At 60.6% G+C, this 19,798-nt stretch overlaps 1 protein-coding gene across 1 annotated transcript in view; it reads right to left on the bottom strand.

The window, feature by feature from the left end:
• SPTAN1 (spectrin alpha, non-erythrocytic 1) overlaps positions 1-19,798 on the bottom strand; it is a 110,134-nt gene that overhangs the window by 5,589 nt on the left and 84,747 nt on the right. The window contains 10 exon segments of the mRNA XM_078882923.1: positions 84-231; positions 2,038-2,184; positions 3,660-3,713; positions 5,110-5,306; positions 6,045-6,099; positions 8,668-8,685; positions 12,460-12,572; positions 13,628-13,778; positions 15,544-15,689; positions 16,654-16,863. Coding sequence (XP_078739049.1) covers positions 84-231; positions 2,038-2,184; positions 3,660-3,713; positions 5,110-5,306; positions 6,045-6,099; positions 8,668-8,685; positions 12,460-12,572; positions 13,628-13,778; positions 15,544-15,689; positions 16,654-16,863 — 1,239 coding nt within the window.

Below are 19,798 nucleotides of genomic sequence, written 5' to 3'. Positions count from 1 at the left end.
GTGTGTGCGTGTGTACGTGCGGCATGTGTACGTGTGCACGTGCACGTGCGCACGTGTGCGCGTGCGTGCGTGCGTTGGGGCACCTGGTACAGCTCCTCCTTGGTGACGAAGGGCTTCCCCTCGGCGCTGAGAGCCCGGAAGGCGCTCTCCACCTCGTCCGACGACTTCACGTTCTCCGTCTCGCGGCTGATCATGAACGCCATGTACTCCTGCAGCGACACCTGCCCGTCCCTGCAACGACAACAACAACGCCACGCGCTCACTCACTCACTCGCTCGCTCGTGTAGTCACACACTCACCCTATCATGCACTCGCTCGCTCACTCGCCCACACGCTCGCCTGCTCACTCACCCGATCGCGCACTCGCTCTCTCGTGTAGTCACACACTCACCTACCCGCTCGCCCACTCGCCAACACGCTCATCCAATCGCGCACTCGCCCACCTGCTCACCCGCTCGCTCACCAGCTCACGAAGTCACGCACTCACCCACCCGCCCACCCGCCCACCAGCTCACCAGCTCACCAGCTCACCAGCTCACCAGCTCACCAGCTCACCCTCGCGCGAAGACACGCATTCGCTCGCTCGCTCGCCCACACGCTCACCCGATCATGCGCTCACCCGCTCACCCGCTCACCCTCGCGCGAAGTCACGCACTCGCCCACTCGCTCACTCGCCCACACGATCACACACTCGCTCAGCCACCCTCGCGTTGACGTGCCGACTCACTGTGTACCGGACCTCGGTACAAACTGATTCCTGCTGCCAATCGACGCAGTCGCCCAGTTCCCGCACTGCCCCCTCGCCTGGTCTACAGGAGGTCGTGGGTTCGATCCCGACCCTGACGATGCCTGCTGCTGTATATTTGGAGTCTGCATGTCTCTCTCTCTCATCATTATCATCGCGGTGGCTAGGAGATGTTAACTAACTCACCTGGTATACAGGATGTCGTGGGTTCGATCCCGACCCCGACGCCTGCTGCTGCTGTACATTTGGAGTCTGCGTGTCTCTCTCATCATCATCATCATCACGGTGGCTAGGAGATGTTGACTACCTCGCCTGGTACGCAGGAGGTCGTGGGTTCGATCCCGACCCCGACGCCTGCTGCTGCTGTACATTTGGAGTTTGAGTCTCTCTCTCTCATCATCATCACGGTGGCTATGAGATGTTAACTACCTCGCCTGGTACGCAGGAGGTCGTGGGTTCGATCCCGACCCTGACGCCTGCTGCTGTATATTTCGAGTTTGCGTGTCTCTCTCTCTCTCTCATCATTATCATCACGGTGGCTAGGAGATGTTAACTACTTCGCCTGGTCTAGAGGAGGTCGTGGGTTCCATCCCGACCCTGACGCCTGCTGCTGTATATCTGGAGTCTGCGTGTCTCTCTCTCTCATCATCATCACGGTGGCTAGGAGATGTTAACCACCTCGCCTGGTACGCAGGAGGTCGTGGGTTCGATCCCGACCCTGACGCCTGCTGCTGCTGCTGTATATCTGGAGTCTGCGTGTCTCTCTCTCTCTCCTCGGGCTTTTCCCCCCTCGGCATTTAGAATCGACATCAGGGCGTTGAGATGATATTTGGCTGCTGATAGAAATCTCCACGTGATGATGATGACAACGACGCGGCTGGTGGGGTGGGTGGGTGGGTGTGGTGTGGGCGGGTGGGTGGGTGTGGTGTGGGCGGGTGGGTGTGGTGTGGGCGGGTGGGTGGGTGTGGTGTGGGCGGGTGGGTGTGGTGTGGGTGTTGGGTGGGTGTGGTGTGGGTGTTGGGTGGGTGTGGTGTGGGCGGGTGGGTGTGGTGTGGGTGTTGGGTGGGTGTGGTGTGGGTGTTGGGTGGGTGTGGTGTGGGTGTTGGGTGGGTGTGGTGTGGGTGTTGGGTGGGTGTGGTGTGGGTGGGTGTGGTGTGGGTGTGGTGTGGGTGTGGTGTGGGTGTGGTGTGGGTGTTGGGTGGGTGTGGTGTGGGCGGGTGGGTGTGGTGGGGTGGGTGGGTGGGCGGGTGGGTGGGGGGGCGCGATGACGAGCGGGAGGACGTCGTCGTTACCGGTTGGGGTCGACGATGTTAAGAATGTTCTGGAACTCCGGGTCGGGTTCGCCCTCCTCCACCATGGGCAGGTCGTAGCCCAGCGAGCGGAGGCACGACTTGAACTCCTGGTGGTTGAGGCGCCCCGAGCGGTCCTTGTCAAAGTGCCTGACGGACGTGTCGCCGTTGTGGGGGGGGGGGGCGGCAAGGGGCGGAGGGGTTAGTCGCGTGTGTGCGTGCAAGTGTCAGACACACGCCACGTGTCGTACACACACACACGCACGTGCGCGCGTGTGTGTGTGTGACGGACACACGCCACGTGTCGTACACACACGCACGTGCGCGCGTGTGCGCGTGCAAGTGTCAGACACGCCACGTGTCGTACACACACGTGCGCGTGTGTGCGCACGTGCACGTGACGGACACACGCCACGTGTCGTACACACACGTGCACACACGCACGTGCGCGCGTGTGTGCGTGCACGTGACGGACACACGCCACGTGTCGTACACACACACACGCACGTGCGCGCGTGTGTGCGTGCACGTGACGGACATACGCCACGTGTCGTACACACACGTGCACACACGCACGTGCGCGCGTGTGTGCGTGCACGTGACGGACACACGCCACGTGTCGTACACACACACACGCACGTGTGCGCGTGTGTGCGTGCACGTGACGGACATACGCCACGTGTCGTACACACACGTGCACACACGCACGTGCGCGCGTGCGTGCACGTGACGGACACACGCCACGTGTCGTACACACACGTGGAACCACGCTCGTGCGCGCGTGTGCGCGAGTGCGCGTGTCGGACGTACGTCGTTTGCACGAATTTATCACACGTGCACGGCACACACAATACCAAACCCCGCCATTCGCCACTAAGTGACGGTGACGTCACCACGCCGCCTGTGCCAGGCCAGGTGCACTTTGAGGCTATCGCGTGAAGAGTCGAAGGCTCTCTGACAGGTAGGTCACGGGACAGACCTTGCAGGTGCCATGGGCTGGCTGACTGAGATGAACGGTAGATGCACCACCAGCTGTACCCCCCTACTGTGCCAGGCTAGGTGCAGGAGGTCACGGGACAGACCTTGCAGGTGCCATGGGCTGGCTGACTGAGATGAACGGTAGATGCACCACCAGCTGTACCCCCCTACTGTGCCAGGCTAGGTGCAGGAGGTCACGTGACAGACCCAGCAGGTTGCATGGGCTGGCTGACTGAGATGACCGGTAGACGCACACCGGCTGTACCCCCCTACTGTGCCAGGCTAGGTGCAGGAGGTCACGTGACAGACCCAGCAGGTTGCATGGGCTGGCTGACTGAGATGACCGGTAGACGCACACCGGCTGTACCCCCCTACTGTGCCAGGCTAGGTGCAGGAGGTCACGCGACAGACCCTGCAGGTGCCGTGGGTCGACTGACTGAGATGAACGGTAGATGCACCACCAGCTGTACCCCCCTACTGTGCCAGGCTAGGTGCAGGAGGTCACGTGACAGACCCAGCAGGTTGCATGGGCTGGCTGACTGAGATGACCGGTAGACGCACACCCGGCTGTACCCTCTACTGAACGATACACACACACACACGTGAGTGCGTGCGAGCGTGCGTGCGAGCGAGAGGGGGTGACTCACTTGAACATCATGCTGAAGTCCTTGAGGGCCTCCTCTGTGACACCCGTCGTGTTCCTGCAGACACGCGCAGCACACCGGCGTCACCCCACGGCGCGCGCTCCGAGCGCGTGTGTTGTGTGTGTTGTGTGTGTTGTGTGTGTGTGTTGTGTGTGTGTGTTGTGTGTGTGTGTTGTGTGTGTGTTGTGTGTGTGTTGTGTGTGTTGTGTGTGCGTTGTGTGCGTTGTGTGTGTTGTGTGTGTTGTGTGTGTGTGTTGTGTGTGTGTGTTGTGTGTGTGTGTTGTGTGTGTGTTGTGTGCGTTGTGTGTGTTGTGTGTGTTGTGTGTGTGCGTTGTGTGTGCGTGTTGTGTGTGCATGTGTGGGTACTGTGCGGGTCCGCGTGGAGCGAGTGTGTGGAGCGAGCGGTGTGACCGAACGAGCGAGCGGTGAGGAACGAGCGAGCGGTGTGACCGAGCGAGCGATGCGAGCGAGCGATGCGAGCGAGCGGTGTGACAGAGCGAGCGATGCGAGCGAGCGATGCGAGCGAGCGGTGTGACCGAGCGAGCGATGCGAACGAGCGATGCGAGCGAGCGGGGTGATCAAGCGAGCGAGCGGGGTGATCAAGCGAGCGAGCGATGCGAGCGGGGTGATCAAGCGAGCGATGCGAGCGAGCGATGCGAGCGAGCGATGCGAGCGAGCGGGGTGATCAAGCGAGCGAGCGGTGAGAGAGAGCGGCGTGAGCGGTGCGGTGTGAGTGACCGAGCGAGCGTGGAGCGAGCGGTGCGAGTGACCGAGCGAGCGTGGAGCGAGCGGTGAGAGCTCGGAGCGAGCGGTGCGACCGAGTGAGTGCGGGGCGAGCGGAGCGATTCGGAGCGAGTGGTGCGGATCCAGCGAGTGGCGAGGAGCGAGCGAGCGAGCGGTGTGAGCGGTGCGACCGAGCGAGCGAGAGCGGTGGGAGCGGCGTGAGCAGTGCGACCGAGTGAGTGAGTGCGGAGCGAGCGGTTCGAGCGCGGAGCGAGCGGTGCGACCGAGTGAATGCAGAACGAGCGGTGAGAGCGGAGCCGTTCGGATCGAGCTAGCGGTTCGGATCGAGCGAGCGGTTCGGAGCGAGCGGTGCGGAGCCAGCGAGTGGCGCGGAGCGAGCGAGCGGTGTGAGCGGTGCGACCGAGCGAGCGAGAGCGGTGGGAGCGGTGCGAGCGGTGCGAGCGGTTCGGGGCGAGCGGTAAGAGCGGAGCCGTTCGGATCGAGCGAGCGGTTCGGAGCGAGCGAGAGCGGTGCGAGCGGTTCGGGGCGAGCGGTACGAGCGGAGCCGTTCGGATCGAGCGAGCGGTTCGGAGCGAACGGTGCGGATCCAGCGAGCGGTTCGGAGCGAGCGAGCGATGCGAGAGTGGTGCGACCGAGCGAGCGAGATCGAGCGAGCGGTTCGGAGCGAGCGAGAGCGTTGCGAGCGGCACGAGCCGTGCGACCCTCTCACCGGGCCTGTATCTGCTGCTCCAGGTTGTGCTGCATGCGCATGCCCAGCTGGTCCAGCTGGTCCCACTGCTGCGCCAGCCCCACTGTGCTGTGCTCCGTGTACTTGTTATCCAGGATGAGCGCCTCCTCCATGGCGGCGCCCAGGTCCTCGATCTTCTTCAGCTGGCTCTTCATGGCGCGGATCTCCTGGTGCTTGCGCTGCACCCGGCGCGGGGAGGGGGGGGCAGCGAGGGGGGGGGGGGCAATACATTACACTGCTATACACTACACTACACTACTATACACTACACTACTATACACTACACCACTATACACTACACCACTATACACTACACCACTATACACTACACCACTATACACTACACTACTATACACTACACTACTATACACTACACTACTATACACTACACTATATACTACACTACACTACTATACACTACACTAAACATTACACTGCTATACACTACACTATATACTACACTACTATACACTACACTACTATACACTACATCACTATACACTACACACCACACTACTATACACTACACTACTATACACTACACTACACACTACTATACACTATACTGTACACTACACTACTATACACTACACTACTATATACTACACTATATACTACACTACTATACACTACACTGCTATACACTACACTACTATACACTACACGACACAATACATTACACTGTTATACACTACACTATACACTACACTACTATACACTACACTACTATACACTACACGACACAATACATTACACTGCTATACACTACACTATATACTACACTACTATACACTACACTACACTGTACACTACACTAAACACTACACTACTATACACTACACTATACACTACACTATACACTACACAAACACATACAGAGATCACCGTCAAACGGCACGCCCCACACACGCGCGCACCTTAGTGGCCTCCAGCTGGGACTCCAGCGTGCCCGACTCCTCCACCATGCACGACCTGGACACACGGCACGCACAGCGGTCAGTGTGGCGGCACACACAGCGGGGTCACACGGCGGGGTCACACGCTGGGGTCACACGGCACGCTGGGGTCACACGGCGGGGTCAGACGCTGGGGTCACACGGCACGCTGTGGTCACACGCTGGGGTCACACGCTGGGGTCACACGCTGGGGTCACACGCTGGGGTCACACGCCGGGGTCACACGCCGGGGTCACACGCTGGGGTCACACGGCACACTGGGGTCACATGCCGGGGTCACACGCTGGGGTGACACGGCACACTGGGGTCACACGCTGGGGTCACACGCTGGGGTCACACAGCACACACAGCGGGGTCACACGGCACACACAGCGGGGTCACACAGCACACACAGCGGGGTCACACGGCACACACAGCAGGGACACGGCAAAAGCACCGGGGCCACACGGCACACACCTGGGGGGGAGGGGGGTGGGTGGGGAGGGTGGCACGGCACACACACGGCGGGGTCACACGGCACACGGCACACTGCGCCCCCGCACTCCTGGCCATGCTGCGGTCACCCAAGGGGTTAGTCCACCACACTCGTCACGTGGCGTGTGACGCGACCGCGTCGCCCGCGACCGCCACCGAGCGAGCGCCACCGGTAGCAGCCGGCCGCGCCCCGGGGGACGGGCAGGTGAGCACACCGCGGTTAGTGACACCACGGACCCCATGCAGCAGCAGCAGCAGCTGCAGCAGCAGCAGCTGCAGCAGGAGCAGCAGGAGCAGTAGCGACTGCTGGTCGAGTTTGGCGGAAGGTTAAGGGATTAGAGGAGGTGGGGGGGAGCGGTCGCTCGCTCGGGCCCCGTGGGAATCATGCGCCGCTGGGCTCCACCACACGGCAAACACGGGGGGGTTGAAAACCACCACCACCGCCACCATCACCACTACCGCCACCGCCATCACCACCACCACCACTACCGCCACTACCGCCACCACCACCATCACCGCCACCGCCACCACCACCGCCACCCGCCCGATAATGATTCGCAACTCTTTGGCGGTGTGGTGTGGCTCGCCTAGGCCGCTCAGAGGCTCTCGGCCTGCGGGGAGGGGCGGTGGGGGGGGGGGCAGCGACGGTGATGGCGGTGGCACCAGCGTGGTGGTGGGGGGGGGGGGGGTAGTGGTGGTGGTGGGGGGGGGGGTAGTGGTGGGGGGGGGGTAGTGGTGGGGGGGGGGGTAGTGGCGGTGGGGGGGGGGGGGTAGTGGGGGGGGGGGGTCAGCGGCGGCAACCTTCCGGCCAGATCGTCGCCCACTTCGTATTTAAGGACGCGAATGATGCGCCGGTACGCGATGCTGAGCGGGGCGCGCGCGCACAGGGGAGGAGGGGCGACGATGGCGGGGACGAGCACAGCGAGGAGGAGGTGGACGAGGAGGAGGAGGAGGAGGGAGACAAGAGCAGAGTGAGACACAAATACCGACACCACCAGCAGCAGCACCGCCGAACACCGGCAGCTTCGGCACAGAGACAAACTCGGGGAAATAAAGTCGAGAAAACGGAGTGAAACTAATTCAAGAGGAGCGGAGAGGGAGGCACGGGGAGGCGAGAGGGGGGGGGGCGTGCCCAGAGTGGCTGCCGTTGACACGCACACGCGTGTGTGTGTGTACGCGTGGGTGGACTGTGTGTGTGTACGCGTATGTGTGTGTACGTGTGGGTGGACTGTGTGTGTACGAGTGGGTGGACTGTGTGTGTGTACGCGTGTGTGTGTGTACGCGTGTGTGTGTGTGTACGCGTGTGTGTGTGTACGCGTGTGGGTGGAGTGTTTGTGTGTACGAGTGGGTGGAGTGTGTGTGTGTGTACGCGTGGGTGGAGTGTGTGTGTGTACGCGTGGGTGGTGTGTGTGTGTACGCGTGGGTGGAGTGTGTGTGTGTGTACGCGTGGGTGGAGTGTGTGTGTGTACGCGTGGGTGGTGTGTGTGTGTACGCGTGGGTGGAGTGTGTGTGTGTGTACGAGTGTGTACGAGTGGGTGGAGTGTGTGTGTGTGTACGCGTGGGTGGAGTGTGTGTGTGTACGCGTGGGTGGAGTGTGTGTGTGTACGCGTGGGTGGAGTGTGTGTGTGTGTACGTGTGGATGGAGTGTGTGTGTGTGTACGCGTGGGTGGAGTGTGTGTGTACGAGTGTGTACGCGTGGGTGGAGTGTGTGTGTGTACGAGTGGGTGGAGTGTGTGTGTGTGTACGTGTGGATGGACTGTGTGTGTACGAGTGGGTGGAGTGTGTGTGTGTACGCGTGGGTGGAGTGTGTGTGTGTGTACGCGTGGGTGGAGTGTGTGTTTGTGTGTACGAGTGGGTGGAGTGTGTGTGTGTACGCGTGGGTGGAGTGTGTGTGTGTGCGTGTGGGTGGCGTGTGTGTGTGTGTGTACGTGTGTGTGTGTACGCGTGTGTGTGTACGTGTGTGTGTGTACGTGTGTGTGTGTACGCGTGTGTGTGTGTACGAGTGTGTGTGTGTACGCGTGTGTGTGTACGCGTGTGTGTGTACGTGTGTGTGTGTGTACGCGCGTGTGTGCCGCGTGGCTGTGCGTGCGTGCGAGTGTGCGCTATTAACCCGTCCAGGAGGTAGGTCCTGTCCACCGGGGGCCCCGGACGTCGTCGCCGCAGATTGGTCGGCGGCGGCGGAGAGACGCCGCGACGAGGCGGCAGAAAACACGGTGGTGTGATGGGGGGGGGGGGGGCTGGTGTGATGGGGGGGGCGGTGGTGTGATGGGGGGGGGGGGCGGTGGTGTGATGGTGGGGGGGGGGCGGTGGTGTGATGGGGGGGGGGGGCGGTGGTGTGATGGGGGGGGGTGGTGTGATGGGGGGGGGGGGGCGGTGGTGTGATGGCGGGCGGGGGGGGGGGGCACGCCAGAAATCACGATGAAGACCAATCGGATGGGACAGGAGGAGATGGAATGAGGCGTGGGGAGAGAGAAGGAACAACACGGGCGACGTTAGCCTGCGTCCACCACCACCACCACGGCGGCAACAACAACGTTCGCTCACCCCCCTGGGGCGTTTGCTCACCCCCCCCCCCTGGGGGGTTTGCTCACCCCCCCCCCACCCCCACCCCACCCCACCCCACCTCGCCCCGATCTTGGCGCCACGACGCCGGCTCGGCCTCTGCCTCTCTCCTCGGTTTCCCGCGCGCCGCGGATTCACCGCTCTCCCTCACCGTCGTCGATTTAGTCCAGCCGACACGCTGCGCACGTTCAACGCTCCTCCCCCCCCCCCCATCCTCCTCCACCACCCCCTCCTCCTACTCCCACCCCGCTCCTCCTGTGTGTGCGTGCAGCTGGCCCGGGCGTGGTGTGGAGTGAGCGAGTGAGTGATCCAGTGAGTGAGTGACTGTGAGCGAGTGAGCGAATGAGTGAGTGAGTGCATGGCTGGGAGGATGAGATTAGACCTGGTCCAGGTGAGCCATTGGTGGAAGGCCATTGGCGTGCTGAGTGAATGAGCCTGCGAGTGAGCTTGCGAACGAGTGAGTCAGTAAGCGAGCGAGCAGCTGGAAGGTTGAGGCTGGACCTGGTTCAGGTGAGCCATTGGTGGAAGGCGTTGGCGTGGCGAACGAGCGAACGAGCGAGCCAGTGAGTGAGCCAGTGAGTGAGTGAGCGAGTGAATGAGTGAGTGAACGAGCGCATGGCTGGCAGGGTGAGGCTGCACCTGGTCTCGGTGAGCCACTGGTGGAAGGCGTTGGCGTGCTGAGCAAGTGAGCCAGTGAGTGAGTGAGTGAGCGAGTGAGTGAGTGAGTGAGCGAGCGAGCGAGCGAGCGAGTGAGCTAGTGAGTGAGTGAGCGAGCGAGTGAGCTAGTGAGTGAGTGAGTGAGCGAGCGATGTGAGTGAATGAGTGAGCGAAGCGAGCGAGCGAGCGAGTGAGTGAATGAGTGAGTGAGTGAGTGAGCGAGCGAGTGAGTGAGTGAATGAGTGAGTGAGTGACTCAGTGAGCGAAGTGAGCGAGTGATTGAGTGAGCGAGTGAGTGACTCAGTGAGTGAGTGAGCGAGTGATTGAGTGAGCGAGTGAGTGAGTGAGCGAGTGAGTGACTCAGTGAGTGAGTGAGTGAGTGAGTGAGCGAGTGAGTTAGTGAGTAAGCGAGCGAGTGAGTGAGCGAGTGAGTGACTCAGTGAGTGAGCTAGTGAGTGAGTGAGCGAGTGAGCGAGCGAGCGAGCAAGTGAGTGAGCGAGTGATTGAGTGAGCGAGTGAGTGAGTGAGTGAGCCAGTGAGTGACTCAGTGAGCGAGTGAGTGAGTGAGTGAGCGAGTGAGTGACTCAGTGAGCGAGTGAGTGAGTGAGTGGCTGGGAGGCTGCACCTGGTCTCGGTGAGCCACTGGTAGAAGGCGTTGGCGTGCTGAGCGAGTGAGTGACTCAGTGAGCGAGTGAGTGAGTGAGCGAGTGGCTGGGAGGCTGCACCTGGTCTCGGTGAGCCACTGGTGGAAGGCGTTGGCGTGCTGAGCGAGTGAGCGAGTGAGTGAGTGAGTGAGCTAGTGAGCGAGTGAGTGAGTGAGTGAGGCTGCACCTGGTCTCGGTGAGCCACTGGTGGAAGGCGTTGGCGTGCTGAGCGAGTGAGTGACTCAGTGAGTGAGCGAGTGAGTGAGCGAGTGAGGCTGCACCTGGTCTCGGTGAGCCACTGGTGGAAGGCGTTGGCGTGCTGAGCGAGTGAGCGAGTGAGTGACTCAGTGAGCGAGTGAGTGAGGCTGCACCTGGTCTCGGTGAGCCACTGGTGGAAGGCGTTGGCGTGCTGAGCGAGTGAGCGAGTGAGTGACTCAGTGAGCGAGTGAGTGAGGCTGCACCTGGTCTCGGTGAGCCACTGGTGGAAGGCGTTGGCGTGCTGAGCGAGTGAGCTAGTGAGTGACTCAGTGAGCGAGTGAGTGAGGCTGCACCTGGTCTCGGTGAGCCACTGGTGGAAGGCGTTGGCGTGCTGAGCGAGTGAGCGAGTGAGTGACTCAGTGAGCGAGTGAGTGAGGCTGCACCTGGTCTCGGTGAGCCACTGGTGGAAGGCGTTGGCGTGCTGAGCGAAGTGAGCGAGTGAGTGACTCAGTGAGCGAGTGAGTGAGGCTGCACCTGGTCTCGGTGAGCCACTGGTGGAAGGCGTTGGCGTGCTGAGCGAGTGAGCGAGTGAGTGACTCAGTGAGCGAGTGAGTGAGGCTGCACCTGGTCTCGGTGAGCCACTGGTGGAAGGCGTTGGCGTGCTGAGCGAGTGAGCGAGTGAGTGACTCAGTGAGCGAGTGAGTGAGGCTGCACCTGGTCTCGGTGAGCCACTGGTGGAAGGCGTTGGCGTGCTGAGCGAGTGAGCGAGTGAGTGACTCAGTGAGCGAGTGAGTGAGGCTGCACCTGGTCTCGGTGAGCCACTGGTGGAAGGCGTTGGCGTGCTGAGCGAGTGAGCGAGTGAGTGACTCAGTGAGCGAGTGAGTGAGGCTGCACCTGGTCTCGGTGAGCCACTGGTGGAAGGCGTTGGCGTGCTGAGCGAAGTGAGCGAGTGAGTGACTCAGTGAGCGAGTGAGTGAGGCTGCACCTGGTCTCGGTGAGCCACTGGTGGAAGGCGTTGGCGTGCTGAGCGAGTGAGTGACTCAGTGAGCGAGTGAGTGAGGCTGCACCTGGTCTCGGTGAGCCACTGGTGGAAGGCGTTGGCGTGCTGAGCGAGTGAGCGAGTGAGTGACTCAGTGAGCGAGTGAGTGAGGCTGCACCTGGTCTCGGTGAGCCACTGGTGGAAGGCGTTGGCGTGCTGAGCGAGTGAGCGAGTGAGTGACTCAGTGAGCGAGTGAGTGAGGCTGCACCTGGTCTCGGTGAGCCACTGGTGGAAGGCGTTGGCGTGCTGAGCGAGTGAGCGAGTGAGTGACTCAGTGAGCGAGTGAGTGAGGCTGCACCTGGTCTCGGTGAGCCACTGGTGGAAGGCGTTGGCGTGCTGAGCGAGTGAGCGAGTGAGCGAGTGAGTGACTCAGTGAGCGAGTGAGTGAGGCTGCACCTGGTCTCGGTGAGCCACTGGTGGAAGGCGTTGGCGTGCTGAGCGAGTGAGTGAGTGAGCGAGTGAGGCTGCACCTGGTCTCGGTGAGCCACTGGTGGAAGGCGTTGGCGTGCTGAGCGAGTGAGTGAGCGAGTGAGGCTGCACCTGGTCTCGGTGAGCCACTGGTGGAAGGCGTTGGCGTGCTGAGTGAGCGAGTGAGGCTGCACCTGGTCTCGGTGAGCCACTGGTGGAAGGCGTTGGCGTGCTGAGCGAGTGAGCGAGTGAGTGACTCAGTGAGCGAGTGAGCGACTCAGTGAGCGAGTGAGTGAGGCTGCACCTGGTCTCGGTGAGCCACTGGTGGAAGGCGTTGGCGTGCTGAGCGAGTGAGCGAGTGAGTGACTCAGTGAGCGAGTGAGTGAGGCTGCACCTGGTCTCGGTGAGCCACTGGTGGAAGGCGTTGGCGTGCTGAGCGAACTCCTGCCGTAGTTTGTCGTTCTCCTCCTGGCGCCGCTGCTCCTTCTGCAGCTCCTGCTCACGCTCCTGCACCACGCGGGGGGCGGAGCGCACCGCGGGGGGCCTCGTCAGCACGGCGCACGCAGTCACACAGTCGGACAGTCGCACAGTCGGACAGACGCACAGACGCACGCAGTCACACGCAGTCGCACGCAGTCGCACACCGTCACACGTAGTCAGACAGTCGGACAGTCGCACAGTCGGACAGACGCACAGACGCATGCAGTCGCACGCAGTCGCACACCGTCACACGTAGTCAGACAGTCGGACAGTCGGACAGTCGCACACAGTCGCACACAGTCGCACAGAGTCACACGCAGCCGCACACACTCACACGCAGTCGCACAGTCGCACGCAGTCACACACCGTCACACGCAGTCAGACAGTCGGACAGTCGCACAGTCGCACAGTCGCACAGACGCACAGACGCACAGACGCATGGAGTCACACGCAGCCGCACAGTCGCACGCAGTCGCACACCGTCACACGCAGTCAGACAGTCGGACAGTCACACGCAGTCACACACAGTCGGACGGTCACACGCAGTCACACACAATCGGACAGTCGCACAGTCGCACGCAGTCACACACCGTTACACGCAGTCAGACAGTCGGACAGTCACACGCAGTCACACACAGTCGGGCGGTCGCACGCAGTCACACACAATCGGACAGTCGCACAGTCGCACGCAGTCACACACCGTCACACGCAGTCAGACAGTCGGACAGTCACACGCAGTCACACACAGTCGGACGGTCGCACGCAGTCACACACAATCGGACAGTCGGACGGTCACACGCAGTCACACACAGTCGGACAGTCGGACGGTCACACGCAGTCACGCACAGTCGGACAGTCGGACAGTCACACGCAGTCACACGCAGTCACACGCAGTCACACACAGTCGGACAGTCGGACGGTCACACGCAGTCACACACAGTCGGACAGTCGGACAGTCACACACAGTCACACGCACTCACACGCACTCACACGCAGTCACACGCAGTCGGACAGTCGCACACAGTCGGCCGCACTGCCCGCGCACCGCCACACCAAACGGGCGCGCGCGAGCTGCCCCGCACCTTCATGATTTTCTGCAGGTTGCGCCAGGTCTCCTCCAGGGCTTCCATGGTGAACCACGTGTACGGGTTGGAGGAGACGCGGTGACCCTTGATCTGCCGGTCCAGCTCCCCCAGCTGCAGGAAGTCGGACTCCGCGTGGCTCAGGGACGCCCTGGGGTCGGCGGGGTCGGCGGGGTCACGGGTCAGGGCAACGAGCGAGGAAAGAGAGGGTGTGAGTGTGTGTGTGAGAACGTGTGTGTGTGTGCGTGTGGTACAGATGGTGTGAGTGTGTGTGTGGTACAGATGGTGTGAGTGTGTGTGTGGTACAGATGGTGTGAGTGTGTGTGTGAGAACGTGTGTGTGTGTGGTACAGATGGTGTGAGTGTGTGTGTGAGAACGTGTGAGTGTGTGGTACAGATGGTGTGAGTGTGTGTGTAAGAACGTGTGTGTGTGTGTGTGTGGTACAGATGGTGTGAGTGTGTGTGTTAGAACGAGTGTGTGAGTGTGGTACAGATGGTGCGAGTGTGTGTGTGGTACAGATGGTGTGAGTGTGTGTGTGAGAACGTGTGAGTGTGCGTGTGGTACAGATGGTGTGAGTGTGTGTGTAAGAACGTGTGAGTGTGGTACAGATGGTGTGAGTGTGGTACAGATGGTGTGAGTGTGGTACAGATGGTGTGAGTGTGTGTGTGAGAACGTGTGAGTGTGTGGTACAGATGGTGTGAGTGTGGTACAGATGGTGTGTGTGTGTGTGGTACAGATGGTGTGAGTGTGCGTGTAAGAACGTGTGTGTGCGTGTGGTACAGATGGTGTGAGTGTGCGTGTAAGAACGTGTGTGTGTGCGTGTGGTACAGATGGTGTGAGTGTGTGTGTAAGAACGTGTGAGTGCGTGTGTGGTACAGATGGTGTGAGTGTGCGTGTAAGAACGTGTGTGTGTGCGTGTGGTACAGATGGTGTGCGTGTAAGAACGTGTGTGTGGTACAGATGGTGTGAGTGTGTGTGTGAGATGGTGTGAGTGTGTGTGTAAGAACGTGTGTGTGCGTGTGGTACAGATGGTGCGAGTGTGCGTGTAAGAACGTGTGTGTGTGTGGTACAGATGGTGCGAGTCTGTGTGGTAGACAGGGGATGTGTAAGCGCGTGTGAGTCTGTGTGTGAGTACCTGGTGTAGCGGTGTGTAAACATCGCCACTGGGGAGACAAAGGCGGTCGGGCGTGGTGCTGGCCACCCACCCCCTCGTGTACCGTTCTGGCCTTCATAGGTTCTCGCTAACAGAACTTGCCCCTACAGTCTGTTAAGGCTATACGGGGGATCTTTGTCTTTATCTTTGTGGTAGAGGGTGTGATGTGAGTGTGTGCGTGGTAGAGAGGGTGAGAGCAGAGGTCGCAACCGGGTACCCGATACCCGTATCCTACCCGAGACCCGGCTACCCGTACCCGGCCGGGTACGGGTACGGGTAGCCGTTTGCGACCCTGGTGCGGCCGGGTACGGGTACGGGTAGGCCGTGAGTCACTGCTGAGTAACCGTTTGTCACTCATTTCGGGTAGGGTACGGGTACGGGTAGGGAACGGGTACCCGTACCCGGCCGGGTACGGTTACCCGTTTGCAACCCTGGTGCAGCCGGGTACGGGTACGGGTAGGCCGTGAGTTACTGGTGAGTCACCGTTTCACTCATTTCGGGTAGGGTACGGGTACGGGTAGGGTACGGGTACCCGTTTGCGAACCTGGTGCGGCCGGGTAACGGGTAACGGGTAAGGAATCAAAACCCGTTTGCGACCTCTGGGTGTGAGTGTGTAAGAGCATGTGTCCTTCCCCCCACACCCGTGACCCCCCCAACCCGTGCCCCCCCCTCCCCCCAAACCCGTGCCCCCCCCCTCCCCCCCACCCGTGTTCCCCCCTCCCCCCCCACCCGTGCCCCCACCCCCACCTCCCCCGCGGCTCACCTGAAGGCTTCGTGTGCCTCCCGCAGGGCGCGGATCTCCTCCAGCGAGTTGCAGCGCACGGGGTCCGTCAGGTCTTCCTCGGCGTTCTCGAACCAGCTGTTGAACGCCGACGCCTTCTTGGCAAAGGTGAGGAACAGGTCCTCCACCTGCCCCCCACGCACCACAACCGGCACCACAACCGCAACCACGATTACAACCGCAACCACAATTACAATCGCGACCGCCTCCGCCGTCGTCATCATCGTCATCACCACAACTCACCGCCACGATTTCAAACGCCACCGCAACCACCGCACGCCACCACCGCCGCACAACCACCACAATCGTCACCACCACAACAACCACTACAACCTTCACCACCACTAAAAACAAAGGACACCCCCTTCCCCCCTGTATAGCCTTTAACACTGTTGGAGCAAGTGCTGTTAGCAAGCACCACCACCATCACCACCATGACCACCACGACCACCACGACCACCATCATCATCACCACCACCACCATCATTACCACCACCACCATCAGCATCACCACCACCATCACGACCACCATCATCATCACCACCACCACCATCATTACCACCACCACCATCAGCATCACCACCACCACCACGACCACCATCATCATCACCACCACCATCATCATCATCACCACCACCACACCCACCATCACCACCATCATCATCATCACCACTGTCACCACCACCACGACCACCACCACCATCATCACCACCATCAGCATCACCACCACCACCACGACCACCATCATCATCACCACCACCACCACCATCATTACCACCACCACCATCAGCATCACCACCACCATCACGACCACCATCATCATCACCACCACCACCATCATTACCACCACCACCATCAGCATCACCACCACCACCACGACCACCATCATCATCACCACCACCATCATCATCATCACCACCACCACCACCATCACCACCATCATCATCATCACCACTGTCACCACCACCACCATCATCACCATCATCACCATCATCATCACCACCACCATCATCATCACCACCACCACCACCACCATCATCACCCCCACCACCACCACCACCCCCACCACCACCACCCCCACTGCGCCCGCACCTTGCGGTAGTGCAGCTGTGCCTCCAGCAGGCGCTGCTTGCGCGCCTGCGAGGCGGCGAGCAGCGAGTTCCAGCGCGTGATGAGGGCGGCGTGTCGCGCCTCGATGGCGCGCGCCTGAACGTGGCGCGCCGCTAGCAGCGTGTCCTTGAGCGCCGTGATGTTGGCGATGCCCTCCTGGTTGAACGCGTGGAGCCCCGCGTCAAACGTCTCCTGCGGGCGGCGGGTGGGCGCACGCACAGACACGGGTGAGACGCACACACAGACACGGGTGTGCACACAGAGACGGGTGTGCGCACACAGACACGTGTGTGCACACACAGAGATGCACACAGACACGGGTGAGACGCACACACAGACACGTGTGTGACGCACACACAGACACGTGTGTGCGCACACACAGATGCTCACAGACACGGGTGAGACGGACACACAGACACGTGTGAGACGCACACACAGATGCACGCACAGACACGGTGAGACGCACACACAGACACGTGTGTGTGCACACAGAGACGCACCCACAGACACGGTGAGACGCACCCACAGACACGGTGAGACGCACCCACAAACACGGGTGAGACGCACGCAGACACGTGTGTGCACACACAGAGACGCACGCACAGACACGGTGAGACGTACCCACAGACACGGTGAGACGCACGCACAGACACGGGTGTGCACACAGAGACGCACCCACAGACACGGTGAGACGCACCCACAGACACGGTGAGATGCATACACAGACACGTGTGTGTGCACACAGAGACGCACCCACAGACACGGTGAGACGCACCCACAGACACGGGTGAGACGCACGCACAGACACGGGTGTGCACACACAGAGATGCACACACAGACACGGTGAGACACACACACAGACACGGGTGAGACACACACACAGACACGTGTGAGACACACACAAGAGATGTGTGTGACGCACACACAGACACGTGTGTGCACACACAGAGATGCACGCACAGACACGGTGAGACGCATACACAGACACGTGTGTGCACACACAGACACAGGGGATCACACGCACACACACAGACACAGGGGATCACACGCACAGACACAGGGGATCACACGCGCACACACACAGACACAGGGGATCACACACACAGACACAGGGGATCACACACACAGACACAGGGGATCACACGCACACACACACAGACACAGGGGATCACACGCGCACACACACAGACACAGGGGATCACACGCACACACACAGACACAGGGGATCACACACACAGACACAGGGGATCACACGCACACACACACAGACACAGGGGATCACACACACACACACAGACACACAGACACAGGGGATCACACGCACACACACACAGACACAGGGGATCACACGCGCACACACACAGACACAGGGGATCACACGCGCACACACACAGACACAGGGGATCACACGCACACACACACAGACACAGGGGATCACACGCGCACACACACAGACACAGGGGATCACACGCGCACACACACAGACACAGGGGATCACACACACAGACACAGGGGATCACACGCACACAGACACAGACACAGGGGATCACACACACAGACACAGGGGATCACACGCACACAGACACAGACACAGGGGATCACACGCACACAGACACAGACACAGGGGATCACACGCGCACACACACAGACACAGGGGATCACACACACAGACACAGGGGATCACACGCACACAGACACAGACACAGGGGATCACACACACAGACACAGGGGATCACACGCACACAGACACAGACACAGGGGATCACACGCACACAGACACAGACACAGGGGATCACACGCACACACACACAGACACAGGGGATCACACGCACAGACACAGGGGATCACACGCACAGACACAGGGGATCACACGCACACAGACACAGACACAGGGGATCACACACACAGACACAGGGGATCACACGCACACACACACACAGACAGACACAGGGGATCACACGCACAGACACACAGACACAGGGGATCACACGCACACAGACACAGGGGATCACACGCACACACACACAGACACAGGGGATCACACGCACAGACACACAGACACAGGGGATCACACGCACACAGACACAGGGGATCACACGCACACACACACAGACACAGGGGATCACACACACACAGACACACAGACACAGGGGATCACACGCACACACACAGACACAGGGGATCACACGCACACACACACAGACACAGGGGATCACACACACACAGACACAGGGGATCACACGCACACACACACAGACACAGGGGATCACACACACACAGACACAGGGGATCACACACACACAGACACACAGACACGGGGGATCACACGCACACACACACAGACACAGGGGATCACACACACACAGACACAGACACAGGGGATCACACACACGCACACACAGACACAGGGGATCACACACACACAGACACACAGACACGGGGGATCACACGCACACACACACAGACACAGGGGATCACACACACACAAACACACAGACACAGGGGATCACACACACACACACACAGACACAGGGGATCACACACGCACACACACACAGACACGGGGGATCACACACGCACACACACACAGACACAGGGGATCACACACACACACACAGACACAGGGGATCACACACGCACACACACACAGACACGGGGGATCACACACGCACACAGACACAGGGGATCACACGCACACACACACACAGACACGGGGGATCACACACGCACACACACACAGACACAGGGGATCACACACGCACACACACAGACACAGGGGATCACACGCGCACACACACAGACACAGGGGATCACACGCACAGACACACAGACACAGGGGATCACACGCACACACACACAGACACAGGGGATCACACGCACACACACACAGACACAGGGGATCACACGCACACACACACAGACACAGGGGATCACACACACAGACACAGGGGATCACACGCACACACACACAGACACAGGGGATCACACGCACAGACACAGGGGATCACACGCACACACACACAGAGACAGGGGATCACACGCACAGACACACAGACACAGGGGATCACACACACACAGACACAGACACAGGGGATCACACGCACACACACAGACACAGGGGATCACA

This window comes from Lampetra fluviatilis, chromosome 68 (assembly GCF_964198595.1).
Source record: "Lampetra fluviatilis chromosome 68, kcLamFluv1.1, whole genome shotgun sequence".
Classification (NCBI taxonomy): Eukaryota; Metazoa; Chordata; class Hyperoartia; order Petromyzontiformes; family Petromyzontidae; genus Lampetra; species Lampetra fluviatilis.
This window is presented reverse-complemented; position numbering and strand designations above follow the sequence as displayed.